This window comes from Haemorhous mexicanus, chromosome 1, assembly GCF_027477595.1.
Source record: "Haemorhous mexicanus isolate bHaeMex1 chromosome 1, bHaeMex1.pri, whole genome shotgun sequence".
Taxonomy (NCBI): domain Eukaryota; kingdom Metazoa; phylum Chordata; class Aves; order Passeriformes; family Fringillidae; genus Haemorhous; species Haemorhous mexicanus.
Window position 1 is genome coordinate 36,492,646 of NC_082341.1, and position 24,300 is coordinate 36,516,945.

Consider the following 24,300-nt stretch of genomic DNA (forward strand, 5'->3'; position numbering starts at 1 on the left):
AAATCAGCACTTGGATTCCCACCTGCATCCCCACCTTCCTACCCTATCTTATCACAGGCAGAAATTTGATAAATAAAAAGCAAGCTAGTTGTTTTGCAGAGAGTTCTGGTGTCTATAGCCTGGATCAATACCCAAGCAGAGGCTCTGCTACCCCTCACACAGGTGGCTTTGGGGGCCATGCTGCCTCTTCTGCCAGCACCATTTTCCACAAGAATACACACACATTTTCTATTCGCTGGCTTCACTGACTCCAAGTGAATGGAAGATGAACCTGTCTTGGCAGACCATATAAATAAAATTTTGCAGGGGTTGCCCCATACATGAGCACTGCTGCAAAGGACGTGGGAGAGGCTCTTGTAGAAAGGTCACTGCCCATATGGCCACTCTGCTGCCGCACACATGGACCACCTGAAACCAAGTAAAGTCTTCCCACTAAATTTGGTGGTCTCAGAAGAAGGGTTCCAAGAGTTCCATGTTGCACAGGAGGTACAAAGCAGATTAAGGAAAGAAGCTGCCTTTTTTCACTCAGGGAAAGTAGAGATCAACCCAAGTGGGCCATTCACTCGGAACAGTAATTCAAGCAATTATCACAAAAGTGATGCATTGTCTTCATTACAGCCTTAAGCTATAAAAGGCAAGGAATCCGTTTGGGTAGATGAATGATTTTGCCTCAAACACTGAAAGCTAAGTCAAGCTCAAAATTCAATCCAAATTGAGGTCCTATTTCTCCATTCTTTTCAAATCTATGTTGAAATTTTTTGACATAAAGTGTTAAAAATTATTTGAACAGGTTTAAGAAAGATAAAAGGTATCACAGAATTGATAGATTTTTTTTCTCCAATAATTTACTTACTACAACAAGCAAATAATGTGCTTACTACAACAAGCAAACAATTGTCTCAACCACTATATGTTAAAATTAATTGAAATTAGGGTCCCAAGGTTAGAGAAAGAATTTATAAAATTACAGCATTCTTGCTGGAAGGTAGTGATAGCTGTAGAAGCCTGTTTCTTTAAATATACATTAGCCAGCATGAGAAAAAAAATACATACATTAAAAAAATCAGTTCGTCACAGTTCCAGGAACAGGTTTTCTAAATAATTATTCTGGGTGGTAGAAGATCTCTAGATTTACAGAATGACAGCTTTACATCTCTGGCAACCCAAGTCAGCTTGGCTGTTTCAACAGCAAATATTTATTTAAATGAATTCTTTCACTATATATGTACTTTCTACATCTACTCATCAAAAGCATCCTAAACTTATCGTGAAGGGAACTGGCTTCTTATATGACTGTGACAGACCTCAATGTGACACATAATGGTATGTAACCACCATCAAGGCAATTTTTTTTTTTGCTTACCCATCATATCTTTTGCCTTCTTGAAATGTTTATACCACCTTCCAAATTCCTGACATTTTGCTGCTGAGACATTTGCATAGTAAGTGCTGTTCACAATGGAAGAAATCATACTCTGTGTGAAAAGGGGAGAAGAAAAAAAAAAATCTGTAATACAGAGCAGTACAAGTCAAAGCACAAATTATTTCAATTGTTGAACCAATATATTTTTAAAGTTTGAGAACCATGTTGCATTTTAAATCCTATCATCCAAAGCCTTTTAAAAAACTCATTAATTGAGCATGAAAACAAACCAAGGTATATTGGAAATGGGAGCAAAAATAGCAGATGTACTCAGGGAAGAACAAAGTTATCGACCAAGAAATAAGATGCAATGGGATGGGCTCTGGACAGAAGATGCTAATCTTGAAAATGAATTTTGTTCATCCTATTTCTGCTTTTAAATTTGATTGACCCTTCACACACCCACACAGCCATACAATTCCTACACTGCCTTTACAAATGCAAGCAGTGACCCAAGTTACCCATACCCAGGTCCTCTGTGCCACATATCACAGAGTAGACACCAAAAAAATCATAGGATAAAACTTTATCTGAATGACCTGTGAATAGGATAAAATATGGGGTTTATAGTAGAATAAAATAAGTATCTAATAGCCCAAGATGAACCCTTGTTTTTTCCTAAACAGGGTATTTTAAGTCATTTGCAAAAACAGGCTTATGAAAAGCTTATTGTCATGTCTAATTCTGTAACTGAGTATTAGCTGTAAAATAGACCAAAGGAAGATCAAGATGATTTTTTTCTCAAAGGTTCTCGAGATATCAGATAGCTACAGTGAGAAATTTACCTTCTGCTCAGTTTTGACCAATTTTAAAATAGTGGAATTTACAATGCATAAAACTTTCAGTTCCAGTACATTCTTTTACAAATCAATTAAGGCTAAGCCTTGCAAAATGAGATAATGCTCCAACTTGAAAATTATACTCAGTATATGATGTATGAACAACAAAATTAGCAAATATAATTTCAACAGACTGAACTTTGCCACCCTTTAAATTTCTATGTGGAAAGTAGTTACTTTTGGCTTAACTACAAGAATTGTCCAGTGTATCAAAACAGCTATGACAGTCAAGAAGACAAAGCCTTGATTATTACATTTTTTCACTATTCAGCATGTAACATTTAGATATATTTGTGCTGTCTGAAGAATCATTTAGAGCATCAACCCTTTGTTACACCAACTACAATTGCCACTGGAAGGAAGAGCCCGGAGTAGAAATGCAAAAAAGGTTACTTTTTCTTCTTTTAAAAGGCTTATTCAGTTTCTGACAAAAAAGTACCTTCCTTACTGATCTTAGTGAAGTTCATTATAACCATTTTCTAAGGCAGTGCTCAGCAGCAAGCAGTTCGTGGAGGCTCAGAACTCCTAGAGTGAGGCAGCATTATTTATGCCAAATGTGGATATCCCCTACTCACCAGGCAGGTATTTTAAAGTTTCTCTGAATCACCAAAATTCTTGCCATTTCTTGATACTAATCTGGCATTTCTGAAACTAGCTAGAAGTCTATTGTCAGTGGTATAAAAGGAGAATGAAATTTTAATAGTCTAGCCTGAAAGACCAGAACCAAGCCCAGCTGATCCCAATTGCAATTTCCAGTATAAAAGCAGTATACTTAAGGTTTAATATGTACAAAATTATCTTTTAAGCTCTTTTATAGATTAAACCATCTTAAACATGGACACATGATACATAAGATGTGATTTTAAAAGTCCTGTGGATCTGAGCTGGCAAATTATATGACTGCACAGACTGCTGCAGAAACTGCGGATCTGTATGTGCAAAGTGGGGAACTGCACCTGTCAGAGGCCATCATCCCACACCAGCTGATGTGTATTTTGCAGATGTCATTTAGACTTCAAGGTGAGTTTCTCTTATTTTACTTTGCCCCTTTCAGATGCATTCTCCTGCCCAACTAACTTAAAGTATGAAAATACATATATTAATTTTAGTAAATTACCTATTATTGAAGATGTTTGTCTAAGATTTCCTAGTGCTCTCTTCCATGTAATTTTACAAAAACAATACACAAAATGACATGGCAGTTTGCAACACATCCCCTGCTTCTTCAGGAATAAATTTAATGCAGTTACTTTACAACCAAATAGGGGACTGGTCTGTTTAAGAAACACTGCTGGGAATTTTAGCTTCTCTAACACAATGTGAACTTCAAGCTTTGATGGCTAACACTGTGAAGGCATTCCTGCTCTTCAAAGTAGATTAAAAAAAAAAAAAAAAAAGACAGACATTATAAACACATTTAAAAATCAAAATTATCCTGCATTTTCTTTGAGAACACTTCATGCAAACATTCAAGTGATATTACCTACGCTGAGAATCCTCATCAGGAGGAATCAATGATTTATTTACTAATTCACTGAAGGCAAAATTTTACAAGCCAGATAAAATATTATTACCTTGTTAACTCAGAAAATATCTTGACAACACTGAATTTCATTGTTTCTACTCTTTATTTATTATCATCAAACGTGCAGTCACATCAGGGACTGCAGAAACGTGCAGAGAGGTGCACTTGGCTATAGAAATTTCCTATTGCTATAGAATTCTTGTACATTTTAATACCAATCTACATATATAAATGTCTGGTATGCTTATGGCCTAAAACTTAAGATTAACCCCATGAGTTAGTGGTCTTCAGAGATTCACTATCTAGACTAAAGGCATATTGATGCTTTTCATATTACCTGGGTCATTACAAATGAGGAGCTCCCCATGTCTTGAATTATCAATATTCAAAATCAAAATTATTGTATTTGAAGCACATCATATCCTGGTACTACTGCACATATCCTCCTTATCTGTGAGGCACAGAGGCAGATGCCCTCCCCATACAAGGATGACGAATATAAATATATCATACAAATATTCTAATGCATCACATGCATCACTCATAATCAGATTTCTTTTTCACATGTTGCAAAGAAAATCGAGAGAGCGCAAAAACTGGTCACAGACAGGCAATCTTATCTCCTTGTAGTTTATCCATGAAAGTAAGTTGTGAGCCTTCAAGATCTCAAATTTCCCTCTTTTCCCTTTCTCATATCTCCCTCCCCCCAGCCACATCACTTGCAGTCATGTTCTGAGAATCGGGAGATCTCATCTGAAATGGTGCCACCTTCACAGAAATCCCACTATTCTGGAATGATACCATCTGCTGCAGCCCAAGTGCTCTTTTTTTAGCCAAATAAGTTAATTATAATTAGGCATCCAACAACTGTGTGAAGGTAGGGGTAGAATTTGTTCTGTGGTTCAGCTGAGGTTCACCCAGCGTAGATTGAACCAAATCCCATTTTCTCTGGAAGATTAAATACCAGACACCATCTTTTTCTCAAAGAAGTTGGGGAACTCCCTGGGGAAATATCATAAATCTCAAGCAGGAATCGTTTCATATGCCCATCAAACGAAACCCAATAAAATGGGTAGCATCAGACACCTTTTGTTTTGTGCCAGAATCTAACGCAAGGTGCATCCTGCAAGATATGGGAAGGACCCGAGCCTTTCATGCCGGCTCGTTGCCGCAGCCACCGCTGCAGGTGCTTCAAGGGAGGCATTTCTGAGTCATTGCCTCTAACACTGCTCTTCAACCAGGTGAAGTGTTGCTCGATCATCACTAAAAGTATACTGTTGTCCTTTTTGCAAAACAACAAAAACAATGTTAATCAGGTTAATTCAATCATCTAAACCAAAACTGTTCATGCTTTTCTGCCAAATCAACCAACCACAGCAAAATCTGTTATCAGTGATTGCTCAGCTTCCAGTCAAAAAAGCTTTTAACCCCCACAGTCCCAAAACTTCCACTAAATAACCTTAAAATTATTTTTATATGGGCAGAATAAGGTTGTTTTCATGCCTCATGAAGGGGTACTTGGGCTGCAGTATTTACACAGAGCAAATACATGCTAGCAGACTTAAGAGAGAGTAACAGACACAGCAGCTTCCTAGAACAACTCGGCTGAATTAGATATCAGGGATTCCTTTGCAATTTAAACATTTTTCTCAAAAGAAGCACTGTAACCAAAACTTATTTAGGCCTTCCAGGTTGTTTAACTAGGGAAAAAAAATCTGAGCTTTTTCGCAACTCATTCATTGGTGTTTAAAGCTTCAAGCCTGCACAGTGGAAGGGGCAAGGGCTGCAACAACTTATTTACACAATTATCTAAATACGATTAAACAGCTGATGGACAAATATTAAACTGGAAAATGTATAGTCATTTCAGCTTAATGTAATCCCCTTTCTGTAAACACCCAAGATGATTTTTTTTCAACCAGAACAGTCCTGACATCTCATAAGCCTAAGGGTGAATAGCAAGAGATTGTTTTTGATAGTTATAAATATTCAAAAGACATGCAGACCATCTGCTTTCATAATACAGGTAAAGCAAGACTGAAATGGTGACTGCTGTATAAAAATGGTTCTTTTAACAAAGTCTTCCTCTCCTCGAAAACTATAAAGACAGATGTCAAAAACTGTTTACACAGGGTAATCAGGAGCGTGCAAAATGTAATATTCCTTTTACACACAGTGCTTGCTAAAGAGATTTTTTTTTTCTTTTTCTTCCCATCTGTGTGTTGCAACACATTTCTACAAGTTAAAAACATTTTTTCAAACAGAGATCTCATGAATACCCAAAAACATGCTATCTGGTTTCTGAATGCTAATTAATTTCAGCTAAGGAATCTGATTTTTTTTTCTGTAGAAAGGAATGCATGCTTTTGAAATGGAGTATTTCAACAATGACAGACACTGAAAACAGAACACCCCACAAGTTTAATTTTGCTCTAGTTTGACACTGGCTATTTTCACAACTGTTTTACATTCAAACCCGCATCTGCTAAATCTGGTTATAAGACAGGCAGCAACTATCCTCTCACTTTTCAAATGAGATTTTATTTACGTTTTACTATTTATCAAGTTTTTCAGTATAAAGCCTTGTAACAACATAATGGTTTTGTAAAGTGGTAAGTAGAGGATACCTCATCTTACAAGCAGAGTACGAACAGTGCTGCCCATAAACCCTACAGTCAATTTGCAGAGCTGAAACACTAATCTTGACAGTACCCTTTTAATGTATTATATTAATGGTACAGAGGCGTTAAGCACCTTTTTTATAATTCTCAATAAAATGAACATTTACTGAACAATCTGTCAAACCACTGGCTCCATTTTTTAAAGCCAAACTTTTAAGACTTTATTCTATTTTGTCTCCCATAAATCCTCTGCTTTACATCCCTAGACACCAGCAGGGAGGCATGTTCCAATGCTGCAAACTTAACATGCTTTTAAAAAAAAAAGTAAAAGAGAAAAGCTATCAGCCTTTGTCCCTAGACCTAGTCTGAATAGTGATAAAGTTGCAGAAAAGAACTTAAAGATTTGGGGGCAGACGAAGGGGGGGATCTTTTCATAAAGGACAGAGGAACTTTGTTTCCCCCATTCTAGCCACTATCAGTGGCTTTTGTTTGCGTGGAAATAGCAAGCATCAGTTTTAACAGAAGCTGAACTCTTACGAGTGCTTATTTCTCAGGAGGCACCACTTTAACCTTTTTTCAAATGAGAAGGGAACATTCAAGCCCCAACCAGATAACACAAGATTATCCCCAAATCAAAAGATTTTAGCTTGTCTGAGCCTATGCCAGCCCACGTACTGCAAAAACCCAACCAGGGCAAAATGTTGTTCCTAGTGTTCTGGCATGGCAGAGAAATATCATCTGCCATTCTGAATAAAAGCAGACCAAATATATCCAGCCACTAGCTGTTTTTTGGGCAAGAAGTCCTGACACGGACAGCTTAACTGTATACAAAGAATTATGTTAAATTCCTTGGTCCATTAGCTTGAACTATAGCAAATAATGCAATGGAATTTGTTGTCATATGCCCTACAAACATGTAGGATCAGGGAAAAACCCACAGATGGACAGAGAAGAAAAAAACTTTTGTTTGTGCCTTTGGCATTGCACTTGGATGGCTATCTGACCTCCATACTGTTGCCAGTGTCAGTAGAATAAGGATCTGCATGGCAAATGCTGGCCATATAAGTTAAAACTGAATAAAAGGCAGATTTACAGTGACGGTACCTGCTTTTCTTCCATTAGTATGCCTTTCCTCCTTTCTCCTATCCTTGAAAACCTGAAATTATCTCCTCCTCCTGTCTTATGTTGTCTTTAAGTATTATAAATGTATGTATTAATGTAAACGTAGAGCTACATTGGTGTAATGGGGGAAGATGTAAAACTAAAAGAACCCAAATTATACATACATATATACACATATATTTATATATGGATAGAAATATACCCACACATGGGAAGATTTTGAAAATCAGAAATGAGGATTCAGCATCTGAAGGAACTGATCCTTGCACTATTTTTACCATTCTGTAATGTAAATTCCCAGTTGCTGCATGACAGAGCAGCATTCTCCCAATGTTTTCTGAGCATCTCCCACTGATGGATATAAATAAAGCTCAAATAAAAAGCTGCTTCCCAAGATACTACTCTTATATCTACAAAGGTTAAAAGCTTAAAAGAGAGAAAGATAGGTAGGTGGGAAATGTTAATTCAGATTTGAAGAACTTCATAACTGCGTTACAAGCTTCATGGCACAGTGCCTTAGACTAAAAAAAAAAAAAAAGAGAAAGAAAATGAAGTCACAACCTCAACCTACAAAAGATAAGGAGACATAACGCATTTTTGTCTTCATTGTCAGATGTCCAACACAAATCTTTTTAAGAATCCCAATTTTACTGCACACGATTTGTAAATGGCAGATACTTAGTAGTAAAAGTCCTGGCTAAACCCTTTCTAAAAACAACTTGGATAAAATACAGAATGCAAAATAACCAGTATTTAATAAGTTAATTCTTGGTTTACTTCACAGAATGAAAATGAAATTGAGGGGTGAGTTAATACAACCTAAGATTTTGATTATGCAAGAGCCTTTGCCAGCAGAGCTCTGAAATTTGAGAGTTCCATGGGTAAGAAATGTGCTATCCATTTCAGCCAGGAATCCAATTGAAAGAGCTGTTATGAAATGAAGAGATTGCTTTAAACTTCTTTTTCAGCTTGAGCTGGGGATGCATGTTTTCAGGAGCTCTTCCCACTGGTGCCCACCACAACACTATCTAGGGGTACAGACAGAATTTCTGCTGGATGAAGACAAACCCAGAAGCCATGCTCTAACCGGGGCGGGACTTTAGGTCCACAGAACCACAGTAAGATACATCCCTCCTTACCAGTTCTGTGTGGTGACAGCCTCAGCCTCTCTCCAGAAGACTGCTACACTAGGCTATGTACTAAATAAAGCCTGGGCACCTGCAGTCACCTCTTCTTGGGATGCAATGAATGGATACTAGGAGAAACTAGAAATCAAGAGGACAGTCTGAATAATCCAAGATACCAACCAGAATTTCTTGTATGGGAATAAAGAGGTAGGTGGGGTCTTGGAGATCTTACAGACTGGTTTGGTGAAAATATGAGACACCTTCAGCATTCCTCTCTGGTAGACTTATTTTCTTTCCAACCACTCTATTCCAGCCAGGTCAGAGTGCTTCTGCCTTGTTCCCTATCTGGGATGCTGTCCTAATGAACGTCCTTTCAAATACTAACCTAATGCAAATGCTCTGTGTGATACAAGACATTTTAGACCTATTAATGCATTAAAGTCAGCTTCGTGTACACTATGACTTTCTACAAACCTGCAGTATATACATACTCCTGATAGAGATGTTGATAATTGCACTATCTTCACCCAGCCACAATGGTTGTTTTCATTTTAGTTTTTGCTCAATATTACCCACCACGTTAAGGAAGATTTCCTTTCTGGGAAATAGGACATGATTTTCAGCAAGTCTCTTCTCAGATTCCACTGTTCTGCTAAGCAAAGCATCAGATGTCTGGCATGAAGTTGAGCCCTAAGGCACAATGTCCAGACAAGAAGTCATCAGACTCAGTAGCACTAACAGTTGTCTTGCTGAATTTCTTTTGGTGTTAAGGATAAGCCTTTCCTTTAATTTCTTTTCCATTTTCTACAAAAGTTTTTCCACATTTTTAAAGTCAAAAGAGGCCATTTTGAGCATCTATTTTGGGATCTACATAAAATGAGACCCTAGAACTTCATCCAGCAATTTCCAAGTTCAGCCAAGTTACCAGTAGCTAAGGTAGAGAAATCATCAAGTATTTATCTGAAGACTTTTTGGTCTGGATCTTTCATCACATCTATTGTAATCTCTTTCTGTAACCTCTAAATGTACCTTTTTTCTTTCTTTTTTTTAAATGTATGACTAGCTTTTTGAACTTCATTGATTTCTGCTCCTACTGAGTGCATTTCTCATGCTTCTGACTGCTTGCTTAAATACCCCTCTAGTGCCAAATGTAACATCCCTTATCTATCCTTTGTTTAAATAGTAAAGTCTCAGTTTTACTGTTTCACGTCACATGCATCTTTATGAACCACATGTACATCTGATTATTCTTAATCATATAGACCCAAATTTTATGAGGGATGTGCTGCTAAAAGCACACGAGCACACTTCTTTCTGAACTGAGAAAAACAAAAAGTAGGAGAAAGTAGGAGAAAAGTAATTTATAGTATGAAATTTGCTATGGATTCTTTTGCTACGTAAAATTGTAAAGATGACATTGTAAGCAGATGTTTTAGCCAAGGTATTAGTTTTGCCTCTGTGTTGCTATCTTTCACTAGCAAGAGTTTGTGAGAAGTGTAAACGCTCTGAAGAATTCATAAAAAGATCCAGGATTTAATGAAGGTATCTCAAAAGAGAAATGTTCCAGCTAGCTTTCCATGAGGAATATGTATGTGCACTTCAGGGTTCTATTTACTAAATTTTTCTTGAGTTGCATTAACATTAAAATATATAAATTTAAAAAAAAAAAAATTAGCTGAATTAGACTTAGCACACAAAAATCCTCCTTACAAGAAGTGCAGAGTAAGGAACACACATTTGGGAGCCCAGGAATGTGTAAGCTGGCACATATATCTTGGTGGAATTTTATTGTGATATATACACATAAATACATAAATACACACACAACCCTTAAAATTCTAAGGAAGTCCCAAAATACTGACTCAAATACAAACACCCTAGGTAAATTTATGGAGCTGAAATCTTCTCTCTGGCTCTAGAAAGGCCATTGATACCAATGTCCTTTGCATATGTCTCAGTTTTTCATCATCACAAAGCCCATCCTTTTCCCTGACAGTTTACTGTATATTATCAAATCCCTTGGAACAGAGGCACAGCCAGGCACACTTTCCCCTCTTCTGGTGCAAGCCTATAGAAGAACAGAAGTTCTCAGTGTAGGAAATCTTAAAAAACAAAATTACTTTAAAAGTACAAAAGTACTTAAAACCAAAATTTAAAAAAGTGAGACAGGTGTATATGAGGAGAATGTTTCATCCTTTCCCACCTCTGGGGAACAGAACTTTCCCTTTTGAGCGGTTTACTCTACGGCTTCAAGTGAGGCACATCTGAGGCTGCTACTGTCCTGAAAAACCTGTCCTCTGATCACTGCTGCAAGGCACCAGCAGAATCTGATACCATTTGTGCTGTTCCTAAGGAAGTGACCAAGGAAAGAGAGACAAAGCTCACCCCTGCCTTAGGGTTCTCCTACCATGGGTCTTAGATATAAAAAGGAAGAACTTAATCACTAATTAAAAAAAAAAAAAAAAAAGTGGTGATGCTGGGGGAGCAAGGTTTCAGAGTTTTTCTCAGTCTGAGAAACTCATCTCTTTTCTTCTAAGTTATGATTATAGTGAAGGCATGCAATGAGTCCTGTCTGACAAGGTGAGAGTTGCATGTCTCTGAGCACTGCCTCTCAACAAGTGGGTCCTGTTTTCTTTAGCTCCTACCAGGTAAAAATTATTACCAATGCAAGTAATTTTTCCCTGGCTCATCTTTATGCCTACACCCCTGCGTCCCCTAACACAGATGTACCTCAGCTTCAAATCTGCTGACAGTGACGCTACAGCACCTACAGAATTTGCTCAGCTTTTGGGTAGGTTTTATAACCACGCTGATCCCTGTGCCTCCCACCACTGCTAGTAATAACTGAACCAGTCAGAGAAGGTCTCTGCAAACCAGTCACAGCAGTGATTAAGATGTAGACATACGTATCTCCTCGCCCTTTAAATAGAAGGCTTAATTGGCGATGTGGATCGCAGCTTTCTAATGGACAGAAATTAAACTCCATTTAATTCCTGAGCAGACACTTTCAATGCACAAGGTTTACCACACATTTGGAGTGGGGAGGGAGGGGGGAAGGAAGGAGCCGCATGCACAACTCTCTCTACCTCTGACAATCACTGAGGAAAAGCAACATGAGGACCAGAATGGCATAAGTGTGGCAGGTGTGAATTGACCTGCACTGGCAAAGCTGCGAGCTGGGAAACTTGCAAATCACATGATTGTGCAATACTTGGCTCCAGTCAGTGCTATCGTGTTCTTTATTAAAAAAAAAAAAAAAAAAAATCTTAAAGACATGTACATCAAGTTAAGGGATTAACTGTCAAGTGACATTACTGAAAATAGACAATATATTTCTTTATTGTTAATGAAATTCAGTTAAAAGTGAAGGAAGTGATAAAGAATGTACTGTTTTGTAATGTATTTTACATAAGAACATAATATAGAAAGGGAAGTGCAATTAAATCTTAATGTGGACTTTTTTATTTTTAGTTTATCATCTGGTTTACATTTTGAGCCCCTTTGCAGCAGTAAATTATGCTGGCATTTCTTAGGGAATAACTGCCATGTTAATTTAGTTTAATAAAATAACTGACAGAAAAGGGGGAAAAGAAGAAAGAAAAGACAGTATCTTCCCCCCCCCCCATCTTTAGCTAAGTATTCAAATGCTTTCTATATGAATTGTCCGTGGTCCAACTCCAGTACCATGTAATAATACAATACATTACAACACAGTACAATACAATCTTGGGTTTCTGTAGCGCCCTTCATGCAAGCATCCCAGGGTGCTTTACAATCATTATGAGTTAAAATTAAAACTGAAGCACATACAATTCCTAATAGAATCATTTTAAAAATGCTAAACAGAACAAATAACTTTTAAGTCTAGATTTAAAAGTCCCAACAGCCAAGCTTTCCTTACTTCAATTGGCAATGAGTTCCAAAGCTAGGGAGCAAAGCGACTAAAGGCTCTCTCATGTTATGTTAAAGGATCTCTCATGTTGTTTATACTTGTGCAGTATTCCACAGCCAAAAATTTGCCAATAAGAAGAAAAAAAAATATTTATTTGCAATCTTGCTTTAAAGAACACTGGAGAAGTGGTTTGTTAACTCTCTAATAAAATTATGGAAAAAAGAAATGAATCAGGATTAGCACTTGGCCGTGAACAAAATTCTGTTGAAGTGCATTACTTGACTGCCTCTTAACCCATTAAATGTACCCAGAAGAAAAAAAAACAAAACAAAAAAACCATGGTGTATGTGTGTATATACAAAAAGAAGAGCATCACTACAAATATTTAAAATGCAAGTTATTCTATATACTATTCTCAGGAACACTGAGTGAAAACAGAAGTCAAGTAGGGCTCAGTTCTACAAGTCATGCATGCTTTCGGAAGAAAATGTATCAGAAGAAAACAATCTGTGTTCCTTTTTCATCCTGCAACTTCTCTAAAACTTGAAGTCCATGTGATGCAGATAATCATTCACGTGACACAGTTCTCAAAATTGCCAAGATACAATCAAAAATGGTTGGTACTCAAAGTGGGACACACAGTCCCAAAAACAAATTAATTTTGTACTTTTCACAAGAGAGCCTGGTGGAGGACAGGTGCTTATAACTCCTGACTTTGGGAGTGTAAAAACAAAATTTAAAAAATCAAACAACAACAAAAAAATAAACCCTCAACACTAGCACCATTCCTGTCTTGGACTCCTCCACTTTTCCGAAGCAGATCACATTACAGCACAGATACCAAGGGACATGCTGACACCTCACAGACACCACTGAAGACAGACACTGCATTTATTTGAAGAACAAAACATGCTTTCCCCCTCCTCCCACAATAATTTCAGGCCTCATAATTGTTTTGGAAAGTGACTTTACATCCTTGTTATACTTAATTCTAATAAAGAGGCAGAAAAAACCAATTATATATTTTCACCTTTAATAGGCTGCTACACAGATAAAACAGTTGCAGATAGACTGGGGTAGCTTTAACACTGAGAGTGTTTAGGTGCTTCTAAAGAACATAAATCACTGATCAAACAATCATTGAAAGGTTGAGTACCCAGTGAATGTCCTCACACAGCTCTACCCAAATACCTATTACATACATCTTGCTCATCCCATCAGCAATAGGCTCTGCAGTGCCCATTCTATCTGGATGACTAAAATAATCTAGGCACAAATTTTAATAGTTAATTGCAAATGTTTTAAAAATCCAGATACCATGTCTGCTTGAAGAGACATCACAGTGACTGCTCTTGAGCAACTGGGGGGTGGGTTGAAAAGCCCTGCCTGCCAAAAGCTGAGCCCAGGCCCTCAAGGATTTACTTCCCCAAAATAATTAATGGCATCTTTAAAATCTAAAGTACAGTAACTTCTAAAGCAGAAAAAAGAGCTGCATTCCTTACTCAGGTTATTAATTATTGGGGGAGGGGAGGAAGACAGAAGAGACTTAGAAGCAACAAAGAAATCCAAGGACTTGATCTCAGGTCTAGGCAGGTAAAATTGAAAGGGGAGGGGGCAAAAAAACCCTTTTGGTTTAGTAAAGCATGAATCAAAAACTGCTTATAAAAGTATGTATTTTAGCAACTCTTAATAGCTCATTCCTTGGTTATCTATAAGTACAGAAATTTTTATTTTAGCAAACACAACTTTTTTGGTTAGGATTTTGGAAAGGTGGATGAGAACAACAGCATAGAAATGTGAGAAGATATCTATTGAGCTGCCTATTTGCTACGATAACCAAGTGCCTTCACATCAGGTGAACTGAGAAACACTGATGTTCCAAGAACGCTTTCTGTCTGTTGTCTCTGCTAGATCACATAAAGTCTGAACAAAACAACATGCAAATTCAGGGCAGGGTATCTGAACAGAAAGGAAAATATATGATCTATACCATGCCCATGTCAGGTGAAGAGAATCATTCACTACAGCATGAAAGGTTGTTAAAAATGCAGTCAGAATAGTTATACTTGTCACAAGTGCACAGCTATGCAGACTTGGGTATCGTCGCAGCACTTGTACTGTGTATGCATACGTTTCATGCAATGCAAGCATACATCCCTCTGACTGAAATAACACTATTCCCTCATCACCAAGAGCAAAATTATGTAAATGACATTACAGGCGGGGGAAGGGGGGAACACACAAATATCTTCCAAAAATTTTAAAATACTCTGTAAATTACTATGTCCCCAAGTATCACAGCCTCTGGATATATTTTTTTAAATACCGCATGTCCCCTACAAAATATTGAAAAAAAAGCCATTGAGATTTGAGATTGTACTCTACATCAGGCCTGGAATTTCTCATCTATAATGTACTGACTCCTGGTTGTCCTGAGAGTCAGACTAGATACAAACAGTCTCAAAGGATGAGCAAAAGGGAGGGGAAAAAAATCCCCAACCAAATACCTTCACATTTCAGGACACTATGGGGTAAGAAAAAGAATACCTTGCTTCAGAAGTGCTTTTGCAGTGCTTTGTTAGTGCCTGTTTGTGAATACTAACAACAATCATTTAGAATATCTTTTTGTAGAAAAAAATCAGGCAAGATAATACCAGTAGAAAAGTCAATGTCATTTGATCAGTGCCATATTTTTAACGCAGTGCCGAGATACTAATTAATCTCTAAAATCTCATCATTTGGTAGGTGACTTGTTATCATCTTTCCATGGAAAAGGTTACAGGAACTCAAGATAAGGGATACATCTAAATGTTCAAAAGCACACGGTGAGTTTGTACTAGAATTATCAAAAGGATTTCCTGTCCTTTTCTTAGACCAATACCCCATGTTGCTCTCCTCTTCCTCATAAAAGTTGATTGAACTATATATATCATACATGTATATAACTACACAGAGAAACAGAGAAAGATGTAGTAATTCATAGGAGTAAGAGAGGAAAAAAACCCTTATTAATATCTGAATAAATACAGAATAAATATATAATACAATAATATTTCAGTTATTAACTGAGGAAGTAAGAAGAAACTTCTGCACTAAAAAATAAAACAGAGCAAAACTGTGAAAGTGAAGTATGAAAATGCTCAGACTAAGGCGAGACATTGAAGGACAAACATTAAGTAAGTAAATGCAACAGAGCTGCCTGCCTGCCTGATCACTTTAGAGCAGCTCCCAGAAGGCCAAAGTAGAGTAGAGCTTCTGTGCAAGGGTTTGGAAATAAGAATTGATGGTAGAACAATTTCTTTACAACCCTTTGGAGACTGAAGAGCCAAAACAGGAGGGAAATGAGATCTAGGCCACTCGTGAGATAGACCAATTTAATGGAATGCACAAGACGGCCCAAAATTGAGCCCTAGATTAAATTCCAAGTTACCTTTCCCATCAAAAGAGGTCTGGAGAGGAAACCGAAATGAAGCAAGCTGTGTGTATCAAATGCAAAAAGTCTTTTAGTCGGCATCTGCACATCATGCTGCCAGTCTCTAGCAATAAAATCTGCAAACCTGATGTAAAGCATGAAAATATGCACTTTAGTGCACAATTCAGAACAGGCTTCGGTTTTCCATGCAAAATTTGAAGCGTCCTTTTACCTTGACTGCTTGATACCAAAAATTTGAGGCTAAATGTCTGAATGGCTGTTTGCAATTCCACAGCAATTCAGAGGTGTGTGTTTGCTCCTGGCCGTCCTAAGTACTCCAAGTCACGTTGACAGGGATTCCCCATGATGTGGGCTCATACACTGAGCAATAAAACTGACCTTCAGGGATGGCCACACAGTCACAGAGTGAGAATTACAGCAGCTTCAAAAAGGATCATGTATTCAACTCTCCTAATGAGAGCAAGAGTCACAGTGGTATTTTATCAAGAAAGGCATGAAGAGTTCGCACCTTTACACCTCAAGGTTTTAGTTGGACAAGAAAATAAATGGCTAAAAACTAAAAACAAAATACTCTAGCAAATAATATGTTAAGTTTTCAAGATTCTATAATTGAAACAGACTGGTTCTCAAAGTTTTGTTCACATATTTTCAAGTTATTAAGGATGTCTGCACTATAAAATAGTTGGCTTGTTTTTAGTTTTTTTTCAGTATACAGAATGCCAGTATTCTGAACAAATATGAGCAATTTTTTTAATATACAAAATTCAAGACTGCTTCAGAAAATACAGTAAACTCTAAGTGAAAATGGGGCTTTAGAGATGTCATGCATTGAGCACAGCAGTTTAATTACTTTAAAGCAAGTCCTTCCCTACCTACACAAAACAGAGTATTGCTAATGACAGTGACAGAAAACGATAACTACTCTCGTTTCCACTTTGAGTCATTTTTCTGTGGTTAATAAATTATATCAATAACAGTGTTAATAAGTTATGGTACGGTGTCACTGCATTAGTTTGCATTTATGATGAAGCACTTCATATGGCATTACCTATACCCGTGGAAGAACATAACAGGAGAGAGCCCTTCTCTGCTCTCAGAAGAATTTCCTATGCTGGCACTTTGATGGATCCCCTAAATAAACGCTGTCTCCTGACCTCTGCCTTGCTCTTACTTCTCACCTCTGCTGCAGGAGCACGCCATGGCAGGGCAATTCAAAAACTTTAATACCTTTAATAAAACACTGGCACTCTTAAATCAGTGCCCTTTCCATAGGAATGATATACAAGGAGTTAGAGAGGTAAGGCAAATACAAGAAGTTTTCTAATCAATTTCCTCATGTGAAAAGGACAATGTTAGACCAACTCATCTTCCCTCAAGCTCCCAGAGGGAAACAGGAAGACTTAGACTGACTGATGGGCTCTTGATCAACTACTGTAAAAGCTTGTTTTTCCTACAGTCAAGAATAAATAAATATACTTTAGGCTTCATACAAATTGGCTTTTAAAGAAAAAAGAAAAGCAGAAGCTATTTAAATTCTTGCAACTCAACTATGGCAGCACTGGTGGAGATAGAGACGGCAACAGCAATAAGCACACTTTTAACAACAGAAAGAAGCTCATGGCTTTAAGTATATTCTTTTACAAATAAAGAAATACAAACCAGTAAACAAACCGTCCCAAATCAGAGAGCTGTAGTATGGAGTTTTAGTCATCTCAAGCATTAACTTGAAGAGCTGCTATTAAGAAAGATGGTTTTTTGTCCATTAAAGTTATTACATAAAAATTCAGTATAGTTTGAAAGAAAATTTTTTAGAAGAATGTAATTATTGAGCTGATTCCAGTGCCAGGATACTTTCTATAGTAAAGCATTCCTTTTAAAAGCTTTTTCCTGCTTTTTATATACATATATACAGAAACTCCTTTGTGAAACATAATATTCAAATAGAAATGAGATATTTCACCTCAATAGAAATTATTTGCTTTCTATCAGTATCAAGTAAAATGTAGCATTATTAGATTAAAATGGAGAAAAGTCCCAAGTTATCTGCAGCCTCCATAAGCCAGCAGTGCAAAAGCTCGCATGCTTTTACAGTAGGTACATACAAGATAACTTCATAGACATATTACTGGAATGGTTTGCAACCAGTGAAGATAATTTTGATTATTTCCACTTCAAAACTTCCTATATTGGAGCCACATCACTGAAAACAATCTAACCGTAGGGGGAAAAAAAAAGGGATGGGAAACAAGTCTGCTAATCTCTTCATGAAAACTAGACAGAGGAGGAGAGTAGTCTCCTGTAGATTAACTGAAGTCTTTCAGAGACAAAGACTCCAGTATTCTAAGCAAGAGAAAAAATCCCCATAAAAATACCTTTACTTAATTTCTCTTTCTCCCTCCCTGCCACAACTAGCATCATTTTTTTGTATACTGAATTCGTCTCCACTGCGCCACAATGAAATACATTTTAAAATTTAAAAGGTAAAAAAAAAATACCATGTTCCCACTACAGGATCATTGGACACCATACTGCATAGAAAAATGAGTCGTGCCTTTGCAGTAATTTGACAAGAGAAGAACAAAAAGAATGGCAAAAATAGAACAATACGACTAAGGCTTGAAGAATGCATCGATTCAATATTTAGCAATGCATAAATTGAGGTCTCATTTTTGTTTAGGTATATTTTGATTAGGACTAATAAATGACTGATTTTCCTTTGGTTCTTTGCAACAACAACATATCACCCAAAGAGCTTTATTCTTTATTCCCTTCTCATATAGCATGCCAAAGACTGTCTCAGTTTATGAATTAGCATTTAAAACTACTGTAGGTTATCTAACAAGCATTCAGATTCAATAGTACTTTTGACAGCAGTAAGTAAAGAGCCTTTTAACATCTTGAACACATGTGCTTGAAAAAAGTAGTTGCATCAAAGCAGTTCAAAGACTGCAGACAAAAACCAGTTAAAATCCAGTTTGCTGTGAGATGATTTTAGTGTGGTGTAAACAACCTTTCACGACTCCCCATGGGAAATGTTGTAAGACTATGTTCAAAATGAATCAGGCATATTTATAAAGATCATGAAGTGGTCAAATGCATTTGCATTTTTGGCAGATCCACTCCACGGGTACTACTTGCTACAGTCTGTAGAAATCTCAAATCTCACATCAGCCTTGCCTATAGTGCTTTATTATTTATTACATGTTATGCTAAGTACCTGCGAAAGGGGACATTCCTTGGCCAATGAACTCTGGTTCATATCCTTCAGTAAGTCCTTCAGAGCATTTCTTACTGTTGTGTGAGACCATTGTTCAGGAGGCAAGTCTTCTAGTTTAGGGCAACTATTTGAAACACAGATTAGAAAAGGGATTATTACAAGATTGCATCCTGCTGCAGAACATTCCTTTAAGACAGACAGATTTCATTTTGCGCATCAAGCAGATGCATCTGGAGATTGCTCTCGGTCTCCTGATTGTTCCGATTAGTTAATTACTTTATACAACACATCTGCTGTATTGATGCATGAATTATACATCAGCTGCATGTGGCGACTATTTTTTCATGTTACTTCTACCTTCCTGCTCTGATGCGCTTGGTAAAACAATTTAAGGTGTAATGCTTTCTCACGACTGATCATGAAAAGCATTAATATATTAACCATTTTTTCTTTTTTGTTGCCGTGAAATTTAAGAACCTAGACAGCAACAATAAGTGCGAGCAAGTCATTCTTTTACAAAATGCACACAGATGGTACTGTTCATGATATGCAAAAATATTTTTCTCTTAAGTAAACTTTATGTAAAATGCCTTCTTGTAATGCATCATTTAATTGACTAAAATGCAATATAGTTTTAATGAGAAATCCAAAGAAAATCTATGTATCAGAGCTATAAAAGTTTTCTGCAATAGTATACTGTAAGTTAAAGAAGAATTAGAGTAACTAAAAAGGAATTTAGGCAAGCCTTTGTACTTTGAGCACAAAGCACAGTGGGAATTAAATACAAGCAATATTAACAGTTAGGAGTAGACAAGTAACAGTTCATATCCCAGAACTGATATATGACTTACCTGTGTAACTGGATTTTCAGTGTGACCACATGATACACGTCTTGCAGCATGTCTGCTACTGTAGCATCAGGGGCATCTGTCACATAGGAGAGTGGAACTGGATTCCACTTCCCAACCTGGATAAGCCCTGCAGGATTGTAATTTTCATAGGGGAAGGGGAATGGGCAAGAAGGGCAGGAAAAATTGAAAGAAAGTGATTTACCTAATTCCTAGGGGCAAAAGAAATATCTGATTTTAACAAGATCACTACCTTTGTTTCTAACCCCTTAAATCTGGCAAAACAAAAGAACAACCCCCTCCCCCTCCAAAAACCCCCACACATCACCAAGGATAGACCTTATCTATATTATGAAATTATACAAATGCATGGCAGTAGAGATTTTCTTAATATGTATAGAAGTATATTTTCCTGAGTTCCCATGAATTCAATAAGACATGATATAATAGTTAGCATTCCTCTTAATAAATAAGTAAGAATTTTGCAATGCAAGAATTGAGCACAAAAAAAATTACTTTGCAGTCTATAAAACCATCAGGAACAAAATAAAAGAAACAGAGCTGGATATTCAGTCATAAATGCAAGTTGACTCTCAACAGTCCATCTGCTCAAATATGCTTTACACTTCCTTGTGGATCCTCAGTGGAGCAGATTATTAAGGTCAATAAGCATACTAATGATTCAGTTGAAGTCTTTTTTCTTCTTTAAAAAAAAAAAAAAAGAAAAAAAAGGAATTTACCTCCACATTCCCCAAGAACAAAATGTGCACTAACTAAATAAAAACACACCAAGGAAAAAAAAATACAGACACAGAATCTGCAAGAAGTTTAAGAAGTAAAACCTGCATTGCATTCCTGAAAGAAATCCTACCCCTCCCCCAAGACCCCACAAACAAACACAATTCATTGTACAATTTCATAATCTTATTTACCTTTTGCTTGGGCAGCAGAGCTGTGAGAATATCCAAGAGATAGCAATGCCATTTCAATCAGCTGGTTGAAAAGCATATCCTTCCTCACCAACACAAATTCTGCATGCTCCTCCTTAGAATCATACTCAATGGCATTTTCATAATGTTCCACTACACAGAATACTGGAAGCATACTTCCTATTAAAAAAATTAAATTTAACATATTAAACTTGAGTTATAGTAGAGTAGGTGGGTCTATATAGAGTTATGTAAATAAAACCTGTATGAACAGGCAGAGGAGGCATCAAGAATCATCACAAATATTTGATCAACATATTCCCCGAGTCCTTTCCCCTCACCCTCCCCAAAAAAACATAAAGTTCTACAAAACATACATCTTCCTGAAAGGCAGAAATGCAAATTTATCTCCCTTGATCAGATGCAGATTTAAAGAATTACCTTCTATAGAAATAACAAGGTTGACTGAAGAGAAGTTGATTCTCTCTGTCCTGCCTGATTTGTTGTGAGTAGCAGGCAGCATGAGAACCTAAATACATACTGCAGATGTCTTCACTGTAAGCCATTTTAGTACCAGCCACATAATTTTGTTTGTTAACATTAAAACTTTCTTAGTCCTGCCAAAAATATTTAATTGCTTTCAACATCAACAACAAATCACCTTGTGTGTTATATATTCACTCTGAAAAGAGTACACAAGGAAACAAGGCAAAAGTTAACACTAATTCGTGCTTCAGTCACTGAGTGCAATTGAGCACTACTTTCACTTGCATCTTTAAGGAACAAATGATGACTTCCATGCCACTTTAAGAAGTGTACCTGCAGTTCAGGCTTATTTTTGTTGCTCTTGTTGTTGTTGTCTCCTGCACTTTACATCCCACAATGCTATTTTGGCATGCCTGAAAGTTAATTACTAGTTTCCAGTTTTGTAGCATCATATGGCAAACCCTTCCATAAACTGCACAGAATATTAAGCAAGTAACCTTTTTTCTTTCCTTTTGCCTTTTCCTTTTATTTTTAAATTTTATTTTATTTTATTTTCCTCCCTTTTGATGACAGAGAGAGAAGTAGCAAACGACCCAAGCAGGTTTAGGGACAAAGTCTCTCCCAGCAACCAGATTCCTGGACTTTATGAAAATCCCTCCCAGGCTCCCAGATGGACATGGATGACACAATGACCTGTGGTTTTAAGCTCCAATCCCGTTCTGCTGTCTCCAGCAGCACAGGTTAGGATCTCTTAATGACGGAAAGGAGAAGGGTTAAAAGGAGATGTACAGAACTGTCTTATGGCAGCCTGCCAGAGGGGTATCATCTTTAGCATAAATGATGACAAGGGTTATTTTAACAGGGCACCCAGGAACTCCAATTAGTCCTACAATGTTAATGCCTCTATAACCACTGCCCTCTAGACTTGCAGAAACCTCCTAACCTGCTAAGGTGCACCAGACATGCTGTAGTCTAAAAGGAAGCTTTACTCTTGACAACAGAGTAAGACCACATCTGCTGATTTGTGCTCTAACGTATAGAAAGAAATCATGATAAAAAAGATACCTCTTAAGCACGTAATTTTAAACTACATCTGTTCACCAGAGAGCCAATCTCTGGCAAACAAACCCCTTCAGGCTTGCAAGGAAAAGCTCACAAACTCACTCCAGTTTGCCCAATAGGCTCAGCATGAAAGACTGAAACACAAGAGCAAAAGCTTGCCAATATTTATGTAGTGCAGGAAGGAGATTTTTTTTTAAAATTTTTTTTCTTTTTTTTTTTTCTTTTTTTTTTTTTTGTAATCTGAGTGAGACTGGCCAAGAAGGGAGAGAAGACCAAAGCAAAAGCCGTACATGCAAAGCGGTGTTTATTTCACTGGTTTTAAATAAGCTGTGGACACACAAGATTCATCCGCAAAAAGCTGGTGGTTTCTTTTTTGGGCTTTTTCTCCCTTTCAGGCTCTCACAACTGATGTTTCACCTACTACCATCTGACTCAGAGTAAGGGCTCAAAATTCTTATGTAGTTTCACCAGTAATTCCTGAAGATAAAGTGTAAGCAAAGCTTCATTCTAACAAACAGTGCAGATACATCATAAACCAACTAAGGCATATTTGTTTTTCCCCTTATCAGCTCCTACAAATTAAGCTATGATCAGACACAACACACAGGTACTTGCTGCTTATCAGCGCCTTTTTTTGCCAGGTACGTGGTTTCTTCAGTTGCAGCATTTTGGGCAGTGTGGTACTTTAAACACAGGAGAGCCTCCTGGCCAAATTTTGAGGCACAGCATAGATTAACAGAGGTGGATCCTGGTAGTGCGACACAGGTATCATCTGACTACAAATCAAGCCACTAAATCTTTTAGCAAACTGTCACTGGTGTCCTTCTGTTAATGTGAAAAATGTTATACAGGAGAGCACAATCTCAGCTGGCTGATCACTCCTGCTAGTACTTGGCAAGACCTCCAAGTGCAGCAACTTCATAACCTTCTAGTATTAAAGGGGAGAGCATTGGTCAGTGCTCCCTGCTAAAAATACAGCATGATTTAAACCTGAAGGCAGTGTTAGAGCTTTTGCTGAAGGTTTACGAGTCTGTGTAAACAGCACGTCTGCCATAAGGAGCACTGAAGTCTGTAGAATCCTTGTCTAAAACTGTCCTGGCATTAAAGTTTGCTGTGCAAATATCACATAATACCAGAGACAGCTGAAATCTCCTATTTAGGAATTTATGGAACTTATATGTTTGCAGGCGTCAGAAAGTCCTTTTTATACAGCCCCACTGCTTCACTGTACAATGTTAATGCACTCTACTTGAAAAGCCGTAATAAATTATATTTTTAATGCTCTTACCCTGGCTTTCTTAAGATGCATACATTCTTGGCAAACAATCAATAAATAGGGTAATCATGAGCAGAGGCCAAAGAATTTGCTGAAGTGCTGTTTTTCCATTTTTAATAGATAAAGATCTAACAATACGGACTGCTGTGTCTGTTCATTTCAGGATCAATATATTCTTTGTTTTCGCCAAACCGAGGAAAAAATAAATGATTGTATGATAAATGTTATGCATCAGACACAATGAAATTCCTCTGCCTTCTAACTTTGTGCGTTTAATAGTCTTGGTTGCATTTTGCACTTTGCTTAGCAAATACAAGAAAAATCTGGATTATAAACATAACTGATTATACTAGGAAAAGTAGAGGCTGTTTTAAGATATATGCCAAATTACATGCAGCATATTCTGAATTAAATTAGCAAGCCTGCAGGACATGGTCAAAAAGACTTACAAATTTTGATAAGTAAAATTTGCATATTATTGTCCATTAAAACTAGTTTCA

The 24,300-nt window shown here is 37.1% G+C and overlaps 1 protein-coding gene across 4 annotated transcripts in view; it reads right to left on the reverse strand.

Moving 5' to 3' along the window:
- Positions 1-24,300, reverse strand: part of SATB1 (SATB homeobox 1) — a 91,898-nt gene that overhangs the window by 45,017 nt on the left and 22,581 nt on the right. For all 4 annotated transcript variants that reach the window (XM_059846020.1, XM_059846037.1, XM_059846009.1 and 1 more), the window contains 4 exons: positions 20,980-21,156; positions 20,051-20,177; positions 19,200-19,323; positions 1,364-1,475 (listed from right to left, as the gene is read on the reverse strand). In XM_059846020.1, the coding sequence (XP_059702003.1) occupies positions 1,364-1,475; positions 19,200-19,323; positions 20,051-20,177; positions 20,980-21,156 (540 nt within the window). The remainder of the gene's footprint in view (positions 1-1,363; positions 1,476-19,199; positions 19,324-20,050; positions 20,178-20,979; positions 21,157-24,300) is intronic.